This window comes from Balearica regulorum, chromosome 2 (assembly GCF_011004875.1).
Source record: "Balearica regulorum gibbericeps isolate bBalReg1 chromosome 2, bBalReg1.pri, whole genome shotgun sequence".
Classification (NCBI taxonomy): Eukaryota; Metazoa; Chordata; class Aves; order Gruiformes; family Gruidae; genus Balearica; species Balearica regulorum.
Genome location: NC_046185.1, coordinates 38,075,736 through 38,100,959, shown reverse-complemented (window position 1 = coordinate 38,100,959; position 25,224 = coordinate 38,075,736). Strand labels below are relative to the sequence as shown.

At 38.3% G+C, this 25,224-nt stretch overlaps 2 protein-coding genes across 2 annotated transcripts in view; both read right to left on the bottom strand.

The window, feature by feature from the left end:
- Positions 1 to 25,224, bottom strand: part of ARFGEF1 (ARF guanine nucleotide exchange factor 1) — a 270,777-nt gene that overhangs the window by 79,328 nt on the left and 166,225 nt on the right. The gene's annotated exons all lie outside the window — the stretch shown is intronic.
- COPS5 (COP9 signalosome subunit 5) lies at positions 11,157 to 25,146 on the bottom strand. Its single transcript, XM_075743944.1, has 8 exons — positions 24,864 to 25,146; positions 24,503 to 24,737; positions 21,653 to 21,781; positions 20,388 to 20,453; positions 18,850 to 18,935; positions 15,889 to 16,000; positions 14,962 to 15,110; positions 11,157 to 11,558 (listed from the first exon to the last, which is right to left on the bottom strand). Exons 1-8 carry the CDS (start codon positions 25,019 to 25,021, stop codon positions 11,474 to 11,476), a joined length of 1,020 nt encoding a protein of 339 aa, XP_075600059.1. The 5' UTR covers positions 25,022 to 25,146; the 3' UTR covers positions 11,157 to 11,473.

The following is a 25,224-nucleotide window of genomic DNA, read 5'->3' as shown; positions in this document are numbered from 1 at the left end:
GGGAAGTGCAAATCCTGGGGAGGAACACCCCCAGCACCAGCACAGGCCGGGGCTGACCAGCTGGAAAGCAGCTTCGCAGAGAAGGGCCTGGGGGTCCTGGTGGACGCCAGGTTGGACGTGAACCAGCAACGTGCTCTTGTTGCAAAGGCAGCTAATGGTGTCCTGGGCTGCATTAGGAGAGGTGCCAGTGGGCAGAGGGAGGTGATCCTGCCCCTCTGCTCAGCACTGATGAGGCCACACCTGGAGTGCTGGGTCCAGGTCAGGGCTCCCCAGTACAAGAGAGACACAGGCATTCTGGAGAGAGTCCAGCAAAGGGCTGCTAAGGTGATGAAGGGTCTGGAGCATCTCTCCTGTGGGAAAAGGCTGAGAGAGCTGGGACTTCAGCCTGGAGAAGAGAGGGCTTGGGGGAATCTCACAAATGGATGGGAGGGAATGAAGAAGATGGAGCCAGGCTCTTTTCAGTGCTGCCCAGTGCCAGGACCAGAGGCAGCGGGCACACACTGAAGCACAGGAGGTTCCCTCTGAACATCAGGAAACAGTTTTTCCCTGTGAGGGTGACCGAGCACTGGCACAGGTGGCCCAGGGAGGTTGTGAAGTCGCCATCCTTGGAGATACTCAAAAGCTGTCTGGACACAGTCCTGGGCAACCGGCTGTAGGGGGTCTGGTGAGTGTGTACATTGGACCAGATGACCGCCAGAAGTCTTTTCCCACCTCAGCCATTCTGTGATTCTATGAATTAAGCATATGAAGAACTCACTGAAGTCAATAAAACTTTGTACATGTTATGTGCTTGCTGTGTTGGAACATAAAAGTGCATCAGCTGGTCAATGACTATATTGCTTCCAATGAAACCAAGATTAGTACTTTATTTCTCTTGTAGGAAAAAATGACACAAAATGTTGTTATGAGCAAGCATGTTCCACTTTGACCTTTGTTAGAAATGCAGACAAGGTATAAAGAGTCCCATCCTTCCAACCTCAAATTTCCTATATCCTTCTTTCTGAGGATACAAAAGATCATAAGATGTCCTTATTTCTGTGGTGGAATCCAAACTGAGCATACCCTGGAGCTGCTTGTTCTGGGAAATGTTTCTGTAAAAGAAGTATGTTAATACTCTGAAAGTTAATTTTGGACTGTGTTTGTTCTCCCTCATGGCTGTAGATTTTGCAGGTGTCTAGTGCTGTCTGTTAGTAATTTGATTTAAAGGCAGGAAAAGCTATGAGGAGTTTCAGAGAGAGTAATTTATCCATTAAGATTTGAAATAGGATTCTCATCTGGTGGCACAGAGTTATTAAACAATCATCTGTGTACTCTCCAGGATGGCAGTAATTTGGCTGAGTACAAAAAGTCCTTGCCTTCAAAAAAGCTTTTGGAAATACCTGTGTAAAATCATTGATGGCTATATTTCTTACGTTTCCAGATTGGAACATTGAACTGAAATTTGCTTCTGAGGACATAAAACACCTTAAGAGCCTCCCTTGCTGAAGCACTACCACGCATTTTGCATAGAGTTGTTTCTGAGTATATGGATACTATATGTGGGGTGTGTCATATAATGAATAAGACAAATATCCTTAGAAGATACATTTCTAATTGTAAAACATTAAATTCAAGCCTAATGATTTCTGACAAGCTTTTTCAGAGTCAGGTTTCAAACTTTTTGTTCAGTCAGACTTTTTCCCAAGTATCTCTTGCCTTCCTCTTTTGTGGCTAGACTGCTATATAAACTGGATTCAACACAGTTGCTTCAGTATAGTTGCTTTCATATGTAAAATACATCCGAAACAACTTTTTCCACTGAATTTAAATGGGTTTTGGTTTTTATGTTTTCAAAGTTAGCAAATATAAGGTTCTTAAAAATATAGGGCAGAGCAAATCATGTTTTAATTTCAAGAAACTTGCCAAGAGCTGTACTGACATGTCTTTGTCTGAAAAAAATAAAGCTATAATCCATTAAAAGTCTGACGTTGTCAGCTTGGATTGTTAACAATATGGTGCTTATCTGTTCTTGATGTCTCTGCCTCTATATAATGCCTACTAACTTTTAAACCTGTCAAGCCAACTCTGGCTAAAACTGGCAAAGGGGACAGGCATAGGACAGTTATAAATTCTACTGTTTTTTCCAAAATTCAACAACTGGTTAGAAAAAAAGATTCCTAGCCTAGCATCCTCATTTGAGGGAGGGGCTGAAGTGTGACCTGAACAGTTACCTGCTCATCTGGTGGGTGACCATTAGCCTGCCTCCGTTGATGTGCTGGTTTTGGCTGGGGCAGAGTTAAATTTCTTCGTAGTAGCTAGTATGGGGCTGTGTTTTGCATTTGTGCTGAAAACAGTGTTGATATTGATAACACAGGGATGTTTTTGTTACTGCTGAGCAGTGCTTACAGAGTCCAGGCTTTTTCTGCTTCTCACCCCACCAGCGAGCAGGCTGGGGGTGCACAAGGAGTTGGGAGGGGACACAGCTGGGACAGCTGGCCCCAACTGACCAAAGGGATATTCCATACCATGTGGCATCATGTTCAGCATATAAAGCTGAGGGGAAAAAAAAGAAGGGGAGGACGTTGAGAGTGATGGCATTTGTCTTCCCAAGTAACCGTTACACGTGATGGAGCCCTGCTTTCCTGGAGATGGCTGAACACCTGCCTGCCCATGGGAAGTGGTGAATGAATTCCTTGCTTTGCTTTGCTTGCATGCATGGCTTTTGCTTTAAATTAATCTCAACCCATGAGTTTTCTCGCTTTCACTCTTCTGATTCTCTCCCCCATCCCACCAGGGAAAGGCGAGTGAGTGGTTGTGTGGTGCTCAGTTGCTGGCTGGGGTTAAACCACGACAGCCTGTTTTGGTGCCCAACATGGGGCTCAAAGGGTATGAGATAATGACAAGTTTGATTGGAATGTGCTAGATGAATTTATAGCTGTTATAGCTGTTTAGCTATTAATTGGCAAGCTCCTGTGCTTGCTATGGGGCTTGCTTGCCTTACTGTGTAGTGGAGTCTAGTGCTCATTAGTGGCTGCTTTTTGCTTTCGCTACTCGCTGTACCACTGTACATATGTGGCAGCATAACTCTACATGTTTATATTTCTATCCTGGAAGTGGTTTAGGTGAGACAGGTACCTGAAATAATTACTTATGTAAAGCCCTAACCTTGCATGCAGTGCTTTTAAGTTCTTGGACTTGTTCTGTTGCATGACAACTACATGACAACGTCTCTTGATTCTTGATTTTGAGCAGGATGTCATGCATGCATGAGTAACACATTCAAAGCTAAGCTACTTTTTTTTCCGTGTGCTGGAGAAGCACTGGACAGGAGTTCTGCCCCTGCAGTGCCACCTTCTCCTCGCTGACCATGCACAGTTCATGTCTCATGCTACTGCTGTGTCCATGGATCTACCCTTTCACTGCATCCGTGAGTGGATTGACACTTGCTCATACTGACTGCTGATCCTGACAGAACTGTGCAAGCCTAAGTGAAACCAGAGTTAAGACAAAAAACCACTAACATGAGTAAAATCAGATAGGTAACAGGCTGGCTGTTACAAAAGTTCCTAAAATTATTTCTGCAAATACAACTAAAATCAAGTTAAAATATGTCCAATACCAGAATTTGGCCTGAAGCCAAATATGGATAATTATTATAAAACTTTAAGGTCTGTTGTTAGTACAAAACTGTTATCATCATTAATATTATTGGCAGATGCCAAAAAGTGAAATGGCCTTTCTGCATCTCCCAGCATTGAAATCTGTTAGAGCCTAGAAGTAAAAGCTATTAGAAAACTATCTGTTTGCGAGGACAAACATTTTATCTTTATAGTGTTTATAATGTTTTTTTAATGAACATTGTATCTTATCTCCAGCAGAGACTACAATGTTGATTGGGAAAATGCAAGATTCTGTCTCCAAAGATGAGTGATAAATAATTCAAAACAAACACACTCACAATTTTCACCATAGAGAAAATAACAGTTTTTCAAATATTGTAATGAAGTTTGACAGATGAACCAAGAAGAGAAAGTAAAAATTATTATATGCTGCTATTGTTCAGAAACAGTCAGAAGATGTACTGGTATCTCAGCTTTATTTTGTCAAACACTGTACAGAGAGAAAATGTGAGTATTCACACAGTCATTCATCGTTGTTCTTAGATGTAAGATGTTATTTACATGTTATTTGTCCCTGGCTGATGTTTTACATAAATATTTGTGTTAAACCATTTGTGCCACTTTCAGAATTTTACCTGTTGTCATAAGAATTTTTAAAGTGGAAATGGAAGATGTTCCACAAACTTTGATATAATGAGGAGCTAGTCTGGAGTTTGTATTACCATATAGAATACATACATCTTGTTTAAGTTGGAAGAATGTCTGCTCTTTTAGGACTTCTACGTTTCTCCAGTTGTATCTCCAGCTTTGTGGAACTCAGACTGAAAATGCCTCCCTTTTAGATTAAAAATGTAAGATTAATTCTAACCTCAAATGATATAGTAAGTGAATGCAACTTGTCTTCAGTGGGAGAAGTTCAGATGGTTTTAATTACTAAAGATTGCATGCCACTAGATGCAGGCACATAAATTAATTTCCTTTTATAATAAAGTAATGCCACTGCAGTTATACACAAGCCCTAAGGTAATCGGATCTAAACCAAACAGAAATTCACACAGGAAATGATGGACAAATTACATAGGAGTTGAATGCATGTTTCAGTTGAAAATTAAGAGTTCCTAAAACAATATATTTATAATCCCCTCAAAGGGCTTAGGCATTTCCTATCTGTGATGATCTAAACAGACAAACTAAGCAAAACCGAGTAAACATTCTTTGCCTACAGCCTTATTAAGAATAGGTTTTTAAGGTAGTAATGTCTGACAAACTGGAGATGTAGCGATGACCTTTAGTGCATAAAAATGGTAATACTTACATATCCTTTTTCATCTGTATTTTTAAAAGGCTAATGATCAATCTTATTATTTCATAGAGGAAAACAGACACTGGCTCTGGCAAAAATGCCTTGCTAAACTTTATGCACTCCTGCTTTGCGAAAAGTCAGGAAGAAAACCCAATTCTCCTGAGATGCAGTCCCGTGACCTATCCACTGGACCATGCTACTTCCCAGAATACTGTAGTTCTCAGAAAGCCCTGTATGAAGCAATTTTTCATAATTAAAAACAAACCAAACGTCACAGCAAATATTTCATATGTTAGAAGTTTCATCTGAGGGTCAAAATTAACTTTCCTAAATTACATATTTCCTCGTGGATATTATTCCTAGGTTCTGAAAAGTAAAACTACAGGTCATAAAAAATACACCCCGAGGAACAAGATACTTCATTAATTCCTTAAAGGTTTAGCATAATTGTTTTCAACTCCAGAAAAATCCTTCAACTAACTGGAGACTCTGATGTCAGTTCTTCAAGACTTGACACAAGAAAAAAATTTGACGTGCATGCAATTAATCTTATGTATTATCACCCCATATTTTAATCATTTTCACCTCTTAGGGACTTGCACCCTTAAAATGCTGCTAGCTCAACTCTGTAGTGTTTAAATTTTGTCTTGTTTTGTACTTTTGAAAGTATTTGGTTTTATCGTTTTATCTTAACCGAGTTTACGATATGATATACAAAATCTTTTACATTGGAATTTCAAGAAATACTTTAAATATTGTATATAAACATATTGTGTCAATTATATGCTAGTAACATAAAAGAGTCCAATTCTGATTTGGACTTTTTGGGGCACAGAAATAAAAATTGATAAAATAAATAGTATGTTTATCAAAAAGAAAGTAACATACCAAGCTTATTTTAAAATGCTGACCTAAAATAAAAAGAATCTCCAAAATTTAGCAAAGGGGAGAAAATAAGATAATTAATGTTTAATTATATTCAGTATGTTTTTAACCTTATAGACAAAATCATAACATGTCAGCAATTACCTTTACATCTTGGATTCTTGCATTTTTAATAACCAACAGTAAATAATCAACTGTTTAAAAAATATCAACATAATAAATGGAGGAGTACTATAGAAACACTGTATGCTTTGGGGCGATGTACTACACTGTGCAGGAGTGATGCAGCACCCAAGTTCATCGCAACCTTCTACCTTCTAAAGCTACTACATCTGCAGGAATAGCCTGCCGCACTGAAGTCTCATGAAACACCAGGCACGTTAAGGGAAAAACAAAATATCCAAAACCAGACGCAGGTGAAGGTTTATAAAAGGCACAAGTGATATAAATGCAAGAAAACTGTGCTTCATTTACTAAACAGCAAGTTTAAAAGAGGTCATTCGATTTAATCTGAGCTTGTGTGCACGAGCTGCCACAGAAGGCAAGGAAAACAAGAGTGTCCCTTGTAAAATAGGGTCTGAGCAGAGACATTGTGGGGTAAGGGATGACTGAAGAACTTGTGATGCTGCTTAAAAGCAAAAGATTAAAGTTAGCTTTTTCTAAAGCAAAAACATTTATTGACTTCAGTGAGGTTGTTCATACAAAGATCGCTTACAAGAGTAAAGATTAGAGTTTGTAATGAAACCCAGATACTAGTGGCTAATGGTGGCAGATAAAGTTTTTGGAACCAAAACATTTTCTAAAATTTGGCTTTCTTGAGTGTATTGAGATTATTGCTTAAAACTCCTAATTAGGGCCAATCCTTCAGAAAGGCTTAGTCTGCAAGAGGCATCTAATGTAAGAGACCTAGGGAAACACTTAACGTCTAATAACTCCCATTTTCCCTCTGAATAAATGCCGAGTTTTTGAAAATCTGGGTGCTTAGTGGTACAAACAAGGGCTGCTGGATGCAGGATTATTTAGAAAAAAATCAGCCCAAATAACCTTATCACCTAATTTAGCTTTTTAGTGTTAAACACTATCCACAAACATTGCTAAAGCGAATGCAACCAGAGTGAAGATGTTACATTTTACAGATTAGTTAAGAATGTATCTACTGAGTAGGTAATCTAATTGTTTATGTGGGACTTCAAAGCAAAATTTCAGTACCTTAAGCGTCTTGGCTACATATAAAAATCTGAGAAATAGAAGTATTCTTGCTTCATATGACCAGATACCTCAGATATACCATATACATCTAAGTTTTAAATGTTTCTATTGCCATTAGTGACTTTTAAAATAATCCAGGAATAGAACTTTGCAAGTTTCTGAAGTGCTTCTTTTCAGTTACATATATATGGCAGTCAGATAAAGTGCAGGCATATGCAAGACAAATGAAGAATTGTACATGCATGAGTCCTGCATCTGCACCTCATCATTCACGTACTAGGCCTGAAACCATCTCCTTCTCCAGTGTGCAGCCTTTAGAGAGCAAAACATTCTTCCCTACAGTCAGTGCAATTCAGTGCTGGTCCTCCAATGTGTTTTATTTTCAAAAGTTTGTCCTAGAGTTACTATTCTCTGCGCAGCGTTCTGGATATTCAGAATACGAAACAATGGCTAGACATTGTACTGCATTATAAAGACAACCAAAGCTTGAATTTTGTTATAGACAGCACAGTATTTTGCATTTGACTTTACTGTCCAAAAGGATAGCAATACATTATAAAATATAGTCAGCATCACTGGGATGAACTCTTCTCTGAAATGAGCACATCAATCGGATGAAACCCTGAAGAGTTACAGATAACTAAGCATCTTGAAGTTTTCAGCTGGTAATTTGCTCTTCTGGGTAGTCAAATACCACACTGACGGTGAGGAACTCCAAAAGGATCTCACAAAACTGAGTCAGCAAAAACGTGGCAGAGGAGCTTCGATGTAGATAAATGCATCTTAGGAAAATCTGAACCATGCTTACACAATGCTTTCCAGAGTTGTATGTATCAGTGCAAACTTAAGCACTTTTTAATATTGTGAAATCATCAGCTTGACATGCAGTAGCAACCAAATAAGCCAACGAAACACTGGGTGTCACCAGCAACAGGGGAGAACTATTTTGCCTCTCCCGAATTGAGTACAATGCAGTTCTGGGCTCTGCGTGTCCAGGACAAAGCAGGATGAGACGTGGTATGGAGGGCAACTGAAACGATCAGGTGAGTAAAGTGGCAGCTTTGTAACAACAGCATGAAAAAGCTGGAATTTCTCAATTTGGAGAGAAGGCTGAGGTGACGATACGATAAAAGCTAATAAATCATAAAGGTGGAGGGTAAGGCAGACAAAACTGTTAATCGGCACATGGCATGCTATTAGGACTAGAAAGACTATAAAGCTACTAGGTCCATTCAAAGCAGGTAAAAAAGCGGCCAGGTTCACGTGCTCTCTTACAGCTGCTGTTAGAGATGGCCAACTAGCAGGGTCTTTGCCAAGCCCCCAAACTTCTCTTGCTTAGTTGCGTTTTAGGTAGACTGGAAGATAGGACAACAGGCGAACAGAATTAGAAGTTGGTCTCTCACTGCTGCATTACTGCATTCAGTAAATTTAAAAAAGGCAAGAAAAATTATGTTTTATTTCTGATGCCATATGGCAACAGAAGCACAACCATTCAATCTTCAGCGAACAAAAGTAATATATAGGAGCTGCCATTCCAGTTCTGACCAAACATTTGAAGGGAACTTCAAAGGAGGAGGAGGTCTAATAGGACAATGAAGCATCTTTGTCCCAGTAATCAGAATAAATCTGAAAGGCTCTTAAAGCCTGTGCACAACAAAGGCAAACTGGTACTCTATCGGGAATTATAGCATAGTCCTTGGTATTTGATTGTAACAAATATGCATATATTTATTTGGATTTTGTTGAGATTAGAAAGTATAACTTGTTTAAAAATCCTATTTGCATACATGAGAAAGGTGAGCATACAGGACAACTGGAAAAAAGAAAACCGGGAGAGGGAAGAAGTTCAAACACAATTCAGCACTTTCAGCATCTCATGATTTTAATATCTGTTGGCAAATACTGTTAGATGAAGAAAATAATTGTGGTCATTGGATTAGATTTGCTATTTATTAAAATGTCAAAGGCACTCAGAATTTTTGTATGCATGTTTGTCTTAAAAATCTAAATACGGAGAACCTATTTGCTTGTGCTTTAGTATGTACTGAATTACTTCAGCTGTCAAAATAATTACCTGATGTGGCACTCATTTGCATAAACTAATTTCTAACTAAAAAGTAGGTGCAAACGTGGAAGAACAAATTCACATCTTTTCATATACAACATGTACTGTTCTCAAGAATACCTTTATTTCTAATATTTGTAAAGTCTCAAAACTATTTGGTAGAATTAAGGTGTACTTTCTATCCCTTAAAGATTCTCCATTGTTTAGGATACACTTGTGTGCATGTGTGTACATACTGGATGACTCCTTTGTGGTAATCACCTTCAATGCATGCAATTCTGATCTCAGTTAAGCAGAATTCAGAATAATGGTAGCATTAAAAATGGTTGATCAAAGACAAGGGCATTGTTGTTTTGGTTCCTGAACACTGCAGAAAGGATCCTATACAGGCCACAGGTATAGCCACATGACAGGTATGATTTTAAATATAGTTCTAACACTATATGCTCAGCAAGTAACACCACACATAACTCAATGGACAATGCTGTTTACATCAGCATTCATATTGGTATAGCTTATAAAACAACTTGGTATTTTAAAGCCACTGTGACTAAAAACATTCAGTCTGAGCCTACGTGCATGGAATTTCAGCTCATTGCTATCACAAATGAGGACAATTTAAATATGCTAAATGGGTTAATATGAGATTAAACTATTATTTTATATTTCAGGTAATATAAGATGTCCAAAACTTCTGGATCATGTTATGCAAGGAGAATTCTATAAAGTGGCAACATATTTCCTAATAGGTATTTATCTCACAAAAGCAGCATACTTCTTAGTGTAAACACAGATTGAGTGGGACAATAGCTGTGTGCTAAAACTTAAAGTCTCACAAACACCTGTGGAAGAAAGTAAGTAGGAAAAGTTACTAGCCAGGTACACTTGCTGTGTTTTCCCTGAACTTAAAAGGTACTGCTGTGGGCTTAGGTACTGTGCTTGCTTGTACAGAAGTCCATCGCTGCCCTTTCCAAGAAAACTAATAGCTTTGAATATTAAAATACCACAGCTTTCTTCTCCTGCCTCCCCACCACCACTGCCATGCTGGAAGAAGCATAAAATTGTTCTCCTATCAAACTGCACATCTGATAATTATCTCAACTTTACTAGCTCCTATTAAATATATTTTTCCTATACTGTTGGATGCTGCTGCTTTAAAACTCTTGATGAATTTCTGCTTTCGGGTATCTGCATTTCCCCGCGGATTGATAACTTTCCATTGTATAATTTGCATCTCAGCTTCAAATATGCTGGACCCCATTTGGATGAAAAGCCCCAAATGAGTAACAGCTATTATAATTTCCAAACCAAAACAAAAGCAAAACCCACATCAAGGCAGAGTTAAGTTTGAAAAGGAGTATCAGTTACTGAAGGTATAAAGTGTAATGGCATATTGTATGAAGCATAAATTATCCCAAAAGTAAACATTCCAAAAACCCCAGGAAACTCAGGATTAAGGATAAAAACTTAAAAGAAATCCAAACATCTTGAATTATTGAGATGCAGTATGAAAGCCTCCAAAACAAACTTAGATCAGCCCTGCAGCAACACCATGTTGTAAGCCAGCAATTATGATTAATGCATTTTAATATCTGTGGCTCTAAATTAGCCTCATACGTATTTCAGAGATAATTTTTCATTTTATTCCTTTGTATGCAACAAATGACTATGACAAGCAATAGAAAGTGAGCAGGACAAAAATAATGGTATATAACCATATTATTAGTTTCACTGTGGGAGTGGTTGTTACTTGACTACTTAGAAATATAAAACGTCCATCATAAATGTGAAGCTACAAGCAAAATACTGTTATATCATGCATGAATGTTTCACCACTGTGAGAAGAAACCATTTCTAGGTGGACCAGTAAAACTAAATCAGGAAAGGATCCATTAGATTTAATAACTTGTTAAAAGATAAGCAAATGGGATTTTAATTCTTAAAATTAAACACAGAAATTAAAATCTGAGAAACAAACTTCTTATACTGCATAGGTTACCTATCTCATCTGAATGGACAGAACTGTTCTACAGAACAGTAAGAAAAACAGTAAGAGGAGATGAATGTTTGCCAAAAAATTCAAGCCCCAAAACACTCATTTTCAAAATTGTTTTATTGCAGTTGGATAATAGAGATAAATACCTAAGAGCAAAATCCAGTAAGTCACATTTATTTTTCTTTTGGAACAATTCTCCAAACTGGTTGTGTTTTATGATAAAGAACAAAAAGTTGCACTACATTTCAGAACATTTTGTTCTTTAAAACCGGTCAGACAGGTGGGAAATATTAAAGTACTACAAATTAAATGAATAATTTTCCACTCTAGATTCATTTCCCAAATTGAACAAGTCCAAGCAAAAGAAACCATGACTTTTTTCTGTTTTGGAGATGCATATCAGCTGGTGATGCTCTTCAAGCTATATTAATTTGATTAAAAAGTTTATCCTTAATAACCTGAGACATCAATCCATGTATAGCTTCTATGGTGGTCTTGCAGCTGAAAAACAAGCATAGATTCAATGTTGGCCAAAAACTGAACTGTCATTTTATTTGAAGATACTCAGCTGTTTTGGAAGTTCAGGGTGCCCACAACCCCATGAATCTCAGCTGTCCAGAAAGGAAAAGTCACACACAGAATTTAGCCATTGTTGCCAATAGCTCTTTGTTACTTATAAAGCAAACTGACGAGCACTACACACACAGACACCAATTCCAGAAAACTTCTTTGTCTGGGAATTTAGGACATCTTGCATTAACAATAGCAAGCGAGCTCTGTGGTCACCTCAATCAAAAAAACAAAAATAAAAAAAATACCTCTGGGGGAATGGAGCTACCAGCTGTTATCAACACCTGAAAGCTTTCACTGTTCTCTACCTTATCTCCTTTGCCCAACCTCAGGCCAGTAGTACACAGTATAGAATCACAGAATGGTTTGGGTTGGAAGGGACCTCAAAGATCATCTAGTTCCAGCCCCCCTGCCATGGGCAGGGACACCCTCCACTAGACCAGGCTGCCCAAAGCCCCATCCAACCTGGCCTTGAACACTTCCAGGGAGGGGGCATCCACAACTTCTCTGGGCAACCTGTTTCAGTGCCTCACCACTCTCACAGTAAAGAATTTCTTCCTAACATCTAACCTAAACCTACCCTCTTTTAGTTTAAACCCATTCCCCCTTGTCCTATCACTACACTCCCTGATAAACAGTCCCTCGCCATCTTTCCTGTAGGCCCCCTTCAGGTACTGGAAGGCCTCAGTTAGATCTCCCCAAGGCCGCCTTTTCTCCAGGCTGAACAACCCCAACTCTCTCAGCCTGTCTTCATAGGAGAGGTGCTCCAGCCCTCAGATCATCTTCGTGGCCCTCCTCTGGACTCACTCCAACAGCTCGATGTCTTTCTTGTGCTGGGGCCCCCAGAGCTGGACGCAATACTCCAGGTGGGGTCTCACAGGAGCGAAGTAGAGGGGGAGAATCACCTCCCTCGACCTGCTAGTCATGCTAACCAGAGCTCCTGTGAGAAACTTTACAGAAAACGTTAAAGGAAGAGTTTAGAGAGCTAATCAGTTATTAGTCAAAATATGTAATGTGCAACCCCCCTGAACAGCTGAGAGGATTCCTATTGATCCAAGTTTCATCCAGTGTGCCTGGCTCAGAGGCATCTAGTGTCAGTCTAAGAAATAAAAATGTCTCAAAACAGAATATACAAATGCAAAAGATGAATCAGCCCTGGAGGCATGGAGAATAGGGACAAATTACTACTAGACAGATAAAGGAATCCTAGGCAAAGGAAGCCTTGGAGCACAGTTTGCCAAATGCATATGCACTCTTAGAAAATGGCTCTTAGAGATGTGCATGTACAGTAACAGAAGATATCATATAGCTGAGTGTAAGCACCTTTATACTAATGTCTTTATGTTAATTGTTTTTCCTAAAACAGGTACACCAAATAATCCTTTAGAAAACTTTGCAACCTTATTTCTTGAAAGCAATTTAGGTGCCACTGAATCAGTTGTCCTGGGGTCTGCACAACTCTTCTACGGTCTTTTCTCTTTTCTTAGGAAAGATTATTAGTTGAAGAAAAAGATGCATCTGTAAAAGTGTTACAATCCATTTTGGGAACTACAGTAGCCTCCATTACACAGGAAAGCAGAATTGAAGACAAAAACAATCCCTTCCAGTCTTGCAATTTATAAACTAACTACTGACAATGACTAAAAAAACAGAAAAGAAAAATCTTTAGAAACGCTGCAAGAAATAATACAGTAGGATGATCAGAGGAGGAGTTATTTCTCAGAATAATTGTAAGCATGAGAGTAACATGAAAATAAAATGCAGTCAGTATTATGGGACACCAAACAGGGATCAAAATCAAAGCAAACTTGTCAGCAACTCCATCCTTCTCATGTCTTTATTTTAACTATTGTAGCTATTATAACTGTGTCACTACAGGAACTGGGAGTCATCACTTAACTTGGTTGTTGTGAGTTAGCAACTCCATTGCAAATTTATTCTGCAACTAAAATTGTCTAAATGGATATTAACTTCTATGAAGTCAATCCCCTCCAATTCAATCATGTGTAAGAGCTGTTAATTCTCCATAACAAGGAAACAAATACACAGAAGACACTAGCTCATCAGCAACTCTGATTCTATTTAGCAATGACCATATTACATTTCTAGGTATTTCCCCCACTGCTTACTGTGGAACAAAGGCTTGTCCAACACAAGCTGACTCCTCTCTTTATTAAGGCAAAGCCAATGTTCACCCGAGTCATACTGAGCAAGATGTAAATAAAGTAGTTTATTTATAAATCAGCCTCTTCACACAAGGCCTCATTTTTGTCTCTAGATTTTTTTACCTATCAATCTCACTATTCATCTGGTAGCTCAAAAATCTGTTCCTTAGTAAAGTTTGCCCTATGGCACATATTGCTAACATGGGCAGGGGGGAGAATACAAGAAAACTATTCTATGTATCAGGGTAAAATGAGGAGGAAGAGGGCCAGAAAACCTCCAAATCTGAAAAGTAGAACATCTCAGATTTTATTCAGTTTTTGCAGTCTGTTTCAAGGGATTCTACAGGATTGTTTCTTATTAAATTGAATTACATTTCACTCAGAAATCTCCTAAGATGCATGCAGGTGAGTCCTGTCTTCTCCACAGATGACCTGAGATTGTACTAGCATGTACAGTGCAGTACTTGTTGGTTTTCAAAGCCTGGAATTTGCCAAATACAATGTTCTTGAATAGCCCAAGATACTGTATGAATTGTTGGTTACTATTACCCTTTGTTAAAGATTTTACTTGGACAAATGGTGACTATAACATTATATAGATAGCCTAAACACACAGAATAATAAGACTGTTGGGAGACAGATGTGAGCATTAGTGAGAAGCAACTTTTGTACTTTAAAGCTCAAAAAAAACCCCAAGAGCAGATTACCAACAAACATATAAGGAACACTGAGGGAAAACACTACAACTTCTTTGAAATAACGCTGTATACCCAGTGATAAGTTCATTAACTGATAATAGCAAGTATTTATTATCAGGCAGGGTAGTTAAGTATATAGGCCAGAATGTCTGTAATCTACTTCTTAAAAACAAAACAAACACAAAACAAAAAACCCCCTTCCTCATTTATGGAAAAAGGATATATCAATCAAGGAATATGAAAACAAAGATTGAAAAGCCATTGTAGGTTTAATAAAGGCAAGATTTTCTTAAACTTTCAAAAATAACTAGTGATATTTGGAGTCTGTCATTCCTATCTATATCTAATAATTCTTATCCATAATCTTTATAGGTTAAAATTTAATTGGTTGGTTACAATTAAAGGTATGATAAAAGTTTAAAACAAAATAACACTTTTTACAGGGAAGAACACAAGTATTGATTATCCTACCTGTCTCTTGTTGCTTTTGCAAGTTTGTCTTCTGATTTCTTATCATGAGTCTCTAAACCCAGCATGAAACTGCCCCTTCCAAGCTGAGCTTCTGACTGTTCTAATTTTTCAGACAAATCAAAGACTTGGCCAGTGGTATAATCAGCATTCTTAGGAGAAAGAAGGCAATAAACATATTGAAATCTAAGCTATAAATTCAAGCATTTATACACAAAATAAACAAAATCTGAAAAGAGCCTTTAAGACTGTGGTACTGCACATTTTAACCTTTATCCGCAATTGAAGTGATAGAGAACATGAGGCACACATGAGTGGTGGTTGAGAGAACAGGTGAACATCTGACAAACATCTGACAAACAAACATCTGCTCAACACCTAAGGCCTGAAATGGGTGTTACTACTTTCCACCTGTGTCCTAAGTTATGCAAGAGTAAGTAAAACTCAGTTGGTTTTGACTAAGAGAAAAGGTATAAAATTGGCTTTTGCAGAAGGAAGGGTTTGATGCTGACCTGTTACATTGAAGGTCTACCTGCAGTATTTCTGTTGCAAACTTGTTTTAACAGTTACATTGGTGGGGTTTTTTTAGGTGTTTACTTATTCAATACCATTATTTTAAGGCACACTATTCATTACACTGCTGTAAAAAGATACAAGGTTAAAAGGTGTTTAAGACAAAAATCTAAACATATAGAGAACTCAGTAAAATTAAAGAGATTATTCCCATCTTCTACTTTTAAAAAGCAGATATAAGGAACATTTTAGTATTTATGATCAGAAAACCCTTCCTTTACTGTTTAATCTGACAAATAGATTCTTAACATGGGATCTATATCTATCAGTGTCCCATTAAACATTTTACAGTAGAGGGTCTGGCTTTCAGCACTAATGAATCAATATATGCACACAATAGCACACTACGGTACTTACAGTAAGCAAACTAGAAGAACTGAGAGTGTTCACCCAGTACTTGTTCCACAAAAGCTCAAGCAATTTACGATCCAAAGATGATTTAAAGTACGAGACTTCTAAAGCATAATACCTTTAAAAACAAACATGCAAACAAAATAAGCTTCCATCTAAATACACCTTGTTTGGCTGTGATACCCAAAGTACATGCACCTCAAAAACCCTTATCAATGGCAAATATCTTCAAAAATTCAAAGCACTGAACAATAAAAAAGTCACCCCCAGTTCCAATTTTAACTGTAAAGATTTTCCATAAGTATTTCATATATAGTTTTAAGACAGGTATACATAATTCCCACACATACTGCTGTGTTCTATTTAATGAGATTGCAAAGTTTTTCTAATTATTGTTTTAACAGCTTCTTCTGCAATGCAATGATGCCTTGTTCCATGCTTGGGATCTTCAATACTGTAATTATTGTCACTTACATATATCACCTCTAATTCAGTTAGGACTGTTTGATAGCAGTAAATGTTACAAACAGGCAAACAATTTTATGTTCTACCACAGTTATTTTGAAAACCAGGCTTCATTGGTGCTACGGAATTCACAAGAGATGATAAAGCAGATATAAAGCTGAGCTATGCAAAGTCATTAGTTTAGATGAATTACAGCAACATTAAAGAGCTATATTAAACTTTATTTTGATCAGGAAATTCTTGAGCAGGTTATCAATAATCCTTTATCTCCTGATTTCTCTGGAAAGTTATTTTGCTTGGTATTTCTGTAAGAAATTCCATCCAAGATAACCATGCTTTAAAATCTACCAACACACTACACTAATATTTCTGTGATGGTACATATACCCTTATTTCACATATGCTAAGAAAAATGAGGTACTAAGTCAGTTCTTCAAAGAGATGTGTGGCAGATTCAAGATTAGAAATCCAAGTCGTTTGAGGAATAGTGTAATAAACTTACTTAAAAACATTAAATGGAAGCAGTTGAACTTTGGGCATTAAACACAAAGTAGAGAAGTTTGACTAAGATTATCCAGACTGCCACTATGGAACAATTAGCAGTCACTGGCTTTCCAAACAGACAGGATCATTAAGGGTCTAGAGAACAGGTCTTATGAGGAGCAGCTGAGGGAACTGGGGTTGTTTTGTCTGGAGAAAAGGAGGCTGAGGGGAGACCTTATTGCTCTCTACAACTCCCTGAAAGGAGGTTGTAGCCAGGTGGGGGTTGCTCTCTTCTCCCAAGTAACAAGCGATAGGACAAGAGGAAATGACCTCATGTTGCACCAGGGGAGGTTTAGATTGGATATTAGGAAAAACTTCTTCACTGAAAGGGTCGTCAAGCATTGGAACAGGCTGCCCAGGGAAGTGGTTGAGTCACCATCCCTGGAGGTATTGAAAAGACATGTAGATGTGGTGCTTAGGGACCTGGTTTAGTGGTGGACTTGGCAGTGTTAGGTTAACGGTTTGACTCGGTGATCTTAAAGGTCTTTCCCAACCTAAATGATTCTATAGTTCTATAATCATCATTCAGGTTCTCTAAACTTTCAACTCTTAGACTACCCATACTACTGAGAGGACACCACCACTCTAGTCTTCTGTATTATCAGTAATTCAGTAACGTGACAAATTTCCAGTTTTAATTCCCTCTCTTTGCCTACCTGCTGTATCCTTCTACGAAAGACTGGAAAATATTTTCTTGGTTTGGATGGAAAGAAATGGCTTGTACAAGAAGCAAACTTCTGGAGATGGAGATTATAATGATAACTATTGAGCACTTCCAAGTTCAAAAAAACCCACCAAATGAACTTCCCAAATTGACCACCTCTAAAATACAAAGGATAAAACATAACCTCCTCTCATGCTTAAAACCATGGGGTTTTGGCCAATGCCAGACTTAGAAGGACTAGTCTGAGATGACAGGTACATTACAGTTCTACAAGATTTCTGTGTAGCTACTGTTCTGGATTTTTCCTCAAATTGGACAGGAAGACAAATTCCAATTGTTTTAATTTCTTGACCTCTTCAGGGTCAGACTTTGCATGCAACTATAATGCACTGAAGAACAGATATCCATGCACCAAAAACGTGAAAACACTACGCAACAGCCTACAGGACACACTGATATCAATGAGATCTTCAAGTTCTCTGTACACAGATGCTTAAGCTGTAGTGCTTGTCAAACATTTGAAGGTAGGATTGAAACCAGGCTGTTATTGAAAGAAGCAGTCCCATCTTTCCTTAGCTGTTTTTTTGCAAACACTGTGTCTCCAGCATCTGTCTCTACTTTCCACTCCAGCTTAGCTTAACCAGCAAGAACATGTGTGCTCCACAAGTTGGACCAGATCAGGGGACTGACCTGGCAAAACAAATGCTTGCCAAGTAAGTAAATGTAGGTATAAAGTGAGGAACATGTGGCTGGGGACAGAACAGCTAAAGAAAGAATGGTTAAAACTAAATGACCTTTGTAATTCATGGAAAGTAAACTAACAGGAGAGAAAAAGCAGTGGTTCTTTCTGTTGCTGATGTTATCCCTGAAGCAGCTCCACTTTCCACTCTTACCAAAGACAGAAACAATCTTACCACGCCCAGTGACACAGGATAAAGACATGCACAGCACTTGCCACTACTCAGAAGAGCAGACAGATTACAGTCTCCCTAGCCCTGTTGCTAAATCTACATCTGACCCTTTCCTCCCTGCCCTAAGAAAGCACCACTACTTAAAGTTATTCAGGAATCAAGTGCTAAAGCTTTCAACCAAGTTCATCTTTGTAACAGTTCTCCCTTAAAATATCTCCTAATAAACAACACTAACACTTTTTCACAAAACTAACAGTGCTAAAGCAACTACGAATTAGAAGATTTGAAACACTCCCAAGAAACGTACTTTTCTGTACTGAATCACTAACCTAAACACAAAAAATGAGAACTTGTGCTAGAGTTAGTAGTTTGTATGTTACTTACTGTTTACAATGTACTCCAAAGTCTTCTATTTTATTAAGCGGAATAGTCTGGTATTCAGAGGGACCTTCATCTGGAGGTTTATAGCCCTAAAAATTCAACAAAGGGCAAAGGTGACAGAGTAATTTTGAGACTTTTTTAAAATGCTTAAACTCTTTGAAAGCATTTCACAAAAATTCTAGCTTATGCAATTCCAGTTTATTTTCCCTAGGGAAAATGAAATATCCCCCAGTAGCCTGAAATTTGGAATTTTCATGGCAGTCATTACCTTTGCAGGTCTATCAAAAAGCATGTTGGAAGCAAACTAGTGGTCATAGTTGAGATTTTTCAATCAAGTAAGATGGCAAGCTATGATTAGATCATTTCTTAGATCAAAGGAAGAGTAAGCCTCTTCTAAGAAAATATTTTTCTACCTATTCTGGGAAGTGATTTCAATCCTGTTTTGAGGGAAGACAGGAGCCATGAGAAGAGGGAAGAAACATCCATGCCTTGGATGTGCCTCAGGGATACCTAAAACTTCAGTTACTTATTTAGCCAGGATGGTGCCACTCACAGCTACTGACTAGGCAAGAACTGCCTGCAAACTACTGTGAGGACTCACTAAAAATATGCTTCTAACATGCATTTTCCATATATTATTTGATTTTCAGGTGCAGGATTCTTCTCCCTGCACAAAATTCTGAAAGTATTTATGAAGTGATTTTGCCTGCAGAAGTTAATATTCTCCTGAATCACAAACTGTTCTAAGATCTCTCCTATATTTATCAACACAAAAATAATGCTTGAATGCAACTGGGAACCTTTAACAAACATTTTTGTTAATTACAGTTTTACTGGATGTCAGCCTGAGGTTCCTGATGAGTCAATAACAACTGGAAATTTGAAGGATATACCTGAACTTTATTAGATTGAAATTAAATAGTATAGTTATATCTCTGCCAGAAGTATAAACGAAAGACTGTATTTGGAGATCTAGATCTCCAATATTTATGTGATTTTCTAGTTTTTAGCCTAACCCTTACATGTTGTTTAATTAACTTGGGATTTTCGTACATTATTTTGTGAAGATTCTTAATATTTATTTGAAAGAGTTAAGAAGAAGTTTTGAATCTTTCTTTTACAAAATATAAAGCAGATTACAATATATTAAACATGCTATTAACATTTGGTTTTAGGTCTAAAAAAATGATTGAGAATAATAACATAAATCTATTTTGATGAATGCTACTTACAAATAAATCCATTAAAAATGACTATATGAAGTTATATGATTTTAGGACAGCTCCACTATCTAGACAGCCTATTTGATTTAACACTGTCAAAAATCTATGAAAAACAAACTAGAAGTCAACCTTTGTAAATGTAATCAATATCCAAAGAAATGCGATAACCAGTGTATCAGCATGTTTTTATTTTAGGATGACATACAGTACAGCAGATCAAACTGTCAGATGATCAAACTGCATTAATCTTTAAAACCAATCTATTACTTACTAAAAGACAGTTTAGTCATCACATCCTAGACAATTTTAACTATTTACCTTAGGATATGTCCTAAATGCTCCAAGATTTACTTTTCCTGCAGATATTGTTCTCGTTGGATCAATCTGTAGAAATATAAGTAATGCTTGTTATATGCATTTTATAAATTATTACAGGCAGACATTAACTTTACAGTAATTGTATTTCAGAAATGTAATCAGTGCAAATTGTATTAGTTTTGTCATAAACAGTACTTTTTCAGTTGGCATCTGTTGGTATCAGACTCTCTAAAAAGATGGGACTATCAATAGCCTTCTACAGACCATTTTTTCAAACTCATTTTCCTTATTTCCCAAATACTTTAAAGAAATTGTATTTAAGAGCAATCAATAAACCATAATAAACCTCTGCATTTTAATCTTACAACCACTAGAGGTAAGAGTGTTATGTGATCTGCTGCATTTTAGTGGAAAATACAGGAAACTAACGAAGGAATCTCTTTGGTAAGGTATGTACTAATGCCCCATTTAGTTTTCAAAGTAATTTGAAAAAGAAGGGGGAAAAAAAAAAGAAAAAAGCAGTCCCAATGAAAGTGTTCTGAATCTGTGAAATTATGTCATAACATAGGAGAACTCACATGGTGGAAATATTTCTTAAGGGTCATTTATCCTTTTCTAATGTAATTCTTCCATCAGAGTTATGTTCCTTCTTTTTTCCTTTATTTCCTTCAGTAGCAATGGTTATACATGTAATATCTAAAATAAGGTTTACTTTTGATTTCAAATGTGATCTGAAACCTGGAAGACTCTGAAGGGCCATAAGAGATTCTTCAGATTTTTTCTTCAGAGACACTAGATTTCCTAGTGTCTTCTACCTTGATTTAATTTAAAAGGCATTTTAGATGCAAAGTAACAGAACTCTGTGAAAAGACTTTGCTCTATTTTGACAGGAAAAGCAACAAAGAGAACAAAAGAAATAGATTTTTGTTCTATTGCAAGAGGTTGAATATGGATTGCTCAATACATTTTTTTGCAAAAGTACCAAGTAGAAGTTTAAGTTAAGAGTAACATATGGGTTTCTACAGAGCTACCGTATTCCGTACCTGGAATAACACACTGAAAATGGCCTTGGTAAGCACTGCTACTGGTTTGACTAGTATGTGGCTGACAAAGAAAAATGAGCGATACCAATTTAAAATTTGGATCTAACACTTCCATCATGCAAAATACACACTACTAGAATGTTAAAAGACAGAAATCTAAAAATTATTCCCCTCTCAACTCAATTTGCTATGCAGTTTTATCAACTATCAGCCAGTACTTACAACCACTGCTACAAAGGGTTCTTGAAATTGCTGATTAAGCATCTGGGTACTGACGTCGATCCCGGAGAGCCAGCAGCCATAGCCAGGGTGACTGTGATACCAACCAATTGCATTTTCTAGACGACCAACCTAACGGCAGTGAAGGAAAACAAACCCAGTGTTAATCTCCATTCCGAAAGTATTAGCTGCCCTCTATTGGGTTTTCAAGCATACTACAACGTGGTGACGGGATAAAAAATAATACGCACAGAACCCACGATGCTAACTAATACTAAACACTAAACATACACCTTATTTTGCTAAACTATCTTCTAGAAATCACACAATCTGTAGTATTGACATTCTCTCTTACAGCCACCGTCACAGAACACACAACTTCAAGGAGCCAGGAGCTCCTTCTTCAATGACAGCTTAAGTACAGAAGAGATTCCATGTGGTGAGATGGTTAAGTAAGCTGGGACTCTTCAGCATGGAAGAGAAATTTCTTAGGGTGGCTATGACATAAGTATTTATAATCTCATACAATGCATGGTATGTCAGTAGAGAATGAATGTTCATTATTTAGTACAATAACACATCTCAGAGGCACATAGAGAGATTTCTGCTAGGTTTAAAAAATAACTTCGGAGGCATGTTTTCGAACACCAGAAGTGACAGAAATTATTGCCAGAGCATTCTGTGAAAGCCAAAAGATGAATTTTTGAGATTTTTAGGATCAGAAAACTCTCAAAATAGGAGGTTCCAAATAATACCCCTGGCTATCTTTACAAATACTGGAAGAAAAATAAACAAACAAAATAAACCCCAGGAGAACAAACACCCATTGCACCTAATTTTGCAATCCTCTCTCAGGAACTGCTTGTTGGCTGCTCCATACTGAGTTGAATAATTTTGGTATGATCCTATATGCCAGTTCTTAACTGAAAGTTGTGTGTTTGGATGCATCACTTGCTTGGTTTTGCCAAATACTGAATAAGTCAGGAAGGTTAAATCAGAAAAATGTTAAGATGAGACAGAACACACAAACTGCCTACTGAATGGAACACTGATTTTACTTTTGAATTTGTGAATAATATTTGTATTTTCTTTATATCTCCCATAATAGAGAAGGAGAGACCAAGAAAAGACTAAAGAACATATGTTATTTTTCAAAGCCAAGTAACACATTTTGACTGAATTAACACCACATCCTGCCCATGGAGAAGCAAATAACTGGAACATCGGCATCTGCAAAGTAGTTATGCAGGGGAATATATCAACTTGCAATCTAATATCAAAAAGAGTTATTTCAAGAACAACTGCTTGCCAAAATCAAATGTGGAACAACCAGCATGCAAACTCTGCCAGAGCACCAGTAAAGCTGAGTTGTTATATTTAGACACAAATTCAATTTCAAAACTGTGAAACCACCAATAGAGAAAACTGTACAACATAAACAACTAGAAAAAAAACATTTCCTATCATATGAGTACTCCTGGACTGTTTTAAACAGACAAACTAACTGTATATAAAAAAAAATACTAATTTTCTGCTATATACTTACTATTTTGAAACCCATTATTTCTACCTAGGAACTGGATATTACGAATATATCTTTAAGGAAAGACCTATTTTTAAGTTGCCTGTTTTTCTGCAACAACAGTATTAGCATCATGACATTAACAGTTTCCAGATAAAAGGAACGAGATTAAATAAATTATTTCTAAATTTTCTCACAAACAGGGATGAATTATTAAAAAAAGTCCCAGAATATACCTACTTCTCAATTATGTTTACTCTCTTCTGATGTTATGATCCAGTCTAATTCACATCTATTTAAATATCTCTAACTGTATATAAGGCTGTGAATAGAAGCGCAAGTCTCCAAAATACCCCAAATATTGTTCTGGTATCTCCAGTGAATAAGTAAAAGCCCTCTAATTTTAACTGGTTTGAAATACTTTGAGGATTAAAGAAAAATCGAAGGGTAAACTGGGCCTCAAAACTATTTGAACTTGGAGAGTTAGAGTTATTTCAACGCTTATTTCTAGTATAGGATTGCCCTGTGTTGGAAGAAGCATGACAACAGGTGCTCTGCTGTGCCGTGCTGGTTTCTACATCAGCCACGGAGCAGATTCATATTTCTCTTATCCTTCTGCATGTGAGAATTTTACTGCATAGTCAGGCTTAATATGACATAGACCTCTGAATACAGGGTGACCAAGAGGGGGAACAGACATCTGAGTCAGTTCATCTAAATTTCCAAATTATAAATATGACTAATCAAATTGCAGTAAAACTTACTTATTCCTTCATTGGCATTTTCTTCACAAATGTATTTATTTTTTATGGAAAATAGCAGCATGGCTAAGCAGTAAGACTTCAGAAAGCAAGAAGGTAAGAATAAATGTCATATTCCTGATCTACAAACAGTAAATATCTCTGACACTTACATATTTTATATTTAATTTTGCATACTGTTTTTAGAAGCATGCATTATATCAGTTATTTCAGAAGCACACTCCCTCCTTGTTCCATCCACAAACCACCACCTACAGCCACAAAAACACTTCCTGAGCAATAAAAACCATTTATAAAGGAAAGGAGAATCCAGTACTTGACGACCTACAGTAAGACACGGAAATAAATATGTGAAAATGTTTAAAGGGGTCTGTGTTCTTTGCTGCTCACAGAGTTCTCTTAGCCACGTTTGAGAAAAAACAGGGCAACCGGACAGCCACTTTGTCGCTGGGGGGTGGGGAGGAGGAGGGGCAGCCCGCAAACCCCAGAAGATGTTCCTGCACGATTAGCTTACAAGATCTGCAGTCACACCACGGAGGGAAAGAAACACTCTCTGCCACTTCTCCTTACCTGCTTTGCGTTTTCAATGTATGCAGCCATATACTCGTAGGCGGCTGCCTGAGCGTTGACGCGAGTCTCGGTGCCCTCCACCGGCAGGGCGAAGCTGTCCATAATGATCATGGTTTCCCCGTCCACCTTGCCCAGCATGAGCCCCATCACCTCCAGGTTGCCCCCTGACCTAGCGTGCATCACCATCTTCAGGAGCGCCAGCGCCGAGATCTTGCAGTACTTGAAGTAATGGTGGCTGCAAAAGAGAGGCCGCGGAAGCCATCAGGGCCGGCCCCGCCACCCGGCCCGCGCCTCAGGCCCTCGCCACCCGCCCGCCTGCCCCTCCGGCCCCGCCGCCCGGCCCGGCCCCGCTCTCACTCACTCTTTGGTCCAAGGCTTGGCCGCCAGGATCTCCTGCTGCTGCTTGCGGTCGTACTTGTAGATCTCGTCGATGCTTTGCGCCTCCTGCATGTTGTTAGCTAACTCCCACGTCTTCTGCGCCATCCCGCTCCCGGAGGCGCCGCTCCCCGCCGCCGCCATCGCCCCCCACACCGGGCCCGGCCCTGGCCCGCCTCACCACCGCACCGGGCCGCCGGCGGAACCAAGCGAGGCGGGGGAGTGGCGGCAGGAGGTGGTACGGTCCGCGCAGGCCCGGGGCGGGCGGCGCTGCGCCCCCAGCGGGGGCCCTCGGCTCTGCGCCCCGGCCGGGTCACTAAAGCAGCTGTTGGGGTCTGGGGGTCCCT